This window comes from Pteropus alecto, unplaced genomic scaffold (assembly GCF_000325575.1).
Source record: "Pteropus alecto unplaced genomic scaffold, ASM32557v1 scaffold146, whole genome shotgun sequence".
NCBI lineage: Eukaryota > Metazoa > Chordata > Mammalia > Chiroptera > Pteropodidae > Pteropus > Pteropus alecto.
In genome coordinates, this window is record NW_006442107.1 from 5,876,048 (window position 1) to 5,876,927 (window position 880).

General features: G+C 59.8%; 1 protein-coding gene across 1 annotated transcript in view; it reads left to right on the forward strand.

The window, feature by feature from the left end:
• The first annotated feature begins 410 nt into the window (after nucleotides 1-410).
• LOXHD1 (lipoxygenase homology domains 1) overlaps nucleotides 411-880 on the forward strand; it is a 150,271-nt gene continuing 149,801 nt past the window's right edge. The window contains 1 exon segment of the mRNA XM_006919930.1: nucleotides 411-537. Within this exon segment, the coding sequence (XP_006919992.1) occupies nucleotides 411-537 (127 nt within the window).

Here is an 880-nt window from a genome sequence, read left to right on the forward strand (position 1 = left end):
ATTCTTCATGAAGGGAGGAAAAGGAGCTGTTGGGGTGGGGGGAGGAGGACGGCCTGCTCTCAGTCCCCATGAATAAGTGATAAGGCCCAAGGAGAAACCCCGGGGCAGGTGCAGGAGGAGGTGGCTGGTGAGAGAGTGGCAGAGAGGGCCCAGGAACAGGAAGGGCAGAGATAAGGCTCTGAGGTTCGGCTCAGAGGCCAAATAAGAGAGAGAAGCAGGAGCCGTGCTGCGAGCACGGGGGACCCGAGCGTGGGTTCTGGCCCAGCGAGCGTGGGTTCTGGCCCAGCGAGCGTGGGTTCTGGCCCACCGAGACGGCACCGGAGCTTAGGGAGTGAGGGCTGCAGGTCTAAGGAGGTGCGGGGAGGTGAGCGCAGTGAGCTAGCTAGTGCCAGGAAGAGACAGCGGGCAAAATGATGCCCCAGAAGAAAAAGAGGAGAAAGAAAGACATTGACTTCCTAGCCATGTACGAGGAGGAGCTGCTGAACTACGCCTCGGAGGACGACGAGGGCCTGGAGCATGAGTACTACAAGGCCAAAGGTGCGCTGGGCCTGGCCCGCGGGGCAGGGGCGGGGCGGCGTGTGCCTAGGACCTTGTCCCAGCTTTAGGGAGCAGTTTAGGTTCCAACCCAACTGCTTTCCCACAGATTATCCTTTTTGTCTGTACTACACCCCCTTGTAGTGAGCAGGGCAGGAATTACACCACGGCCCCCACTGTGCAGAGGCGACCTGCTCTTAGTCACAGTCTTAGCAGCACAGAATAGACTAGATCTGCCGTGCCCACATTCCCCGGGTCCCTACACATCCCAAGAGCCACGTTCCAGTCTGGTCTCCACGGTGTGGCGTGCTTCAGGCAGAGCCCGATCTGACTGTGAAGGGAAGCG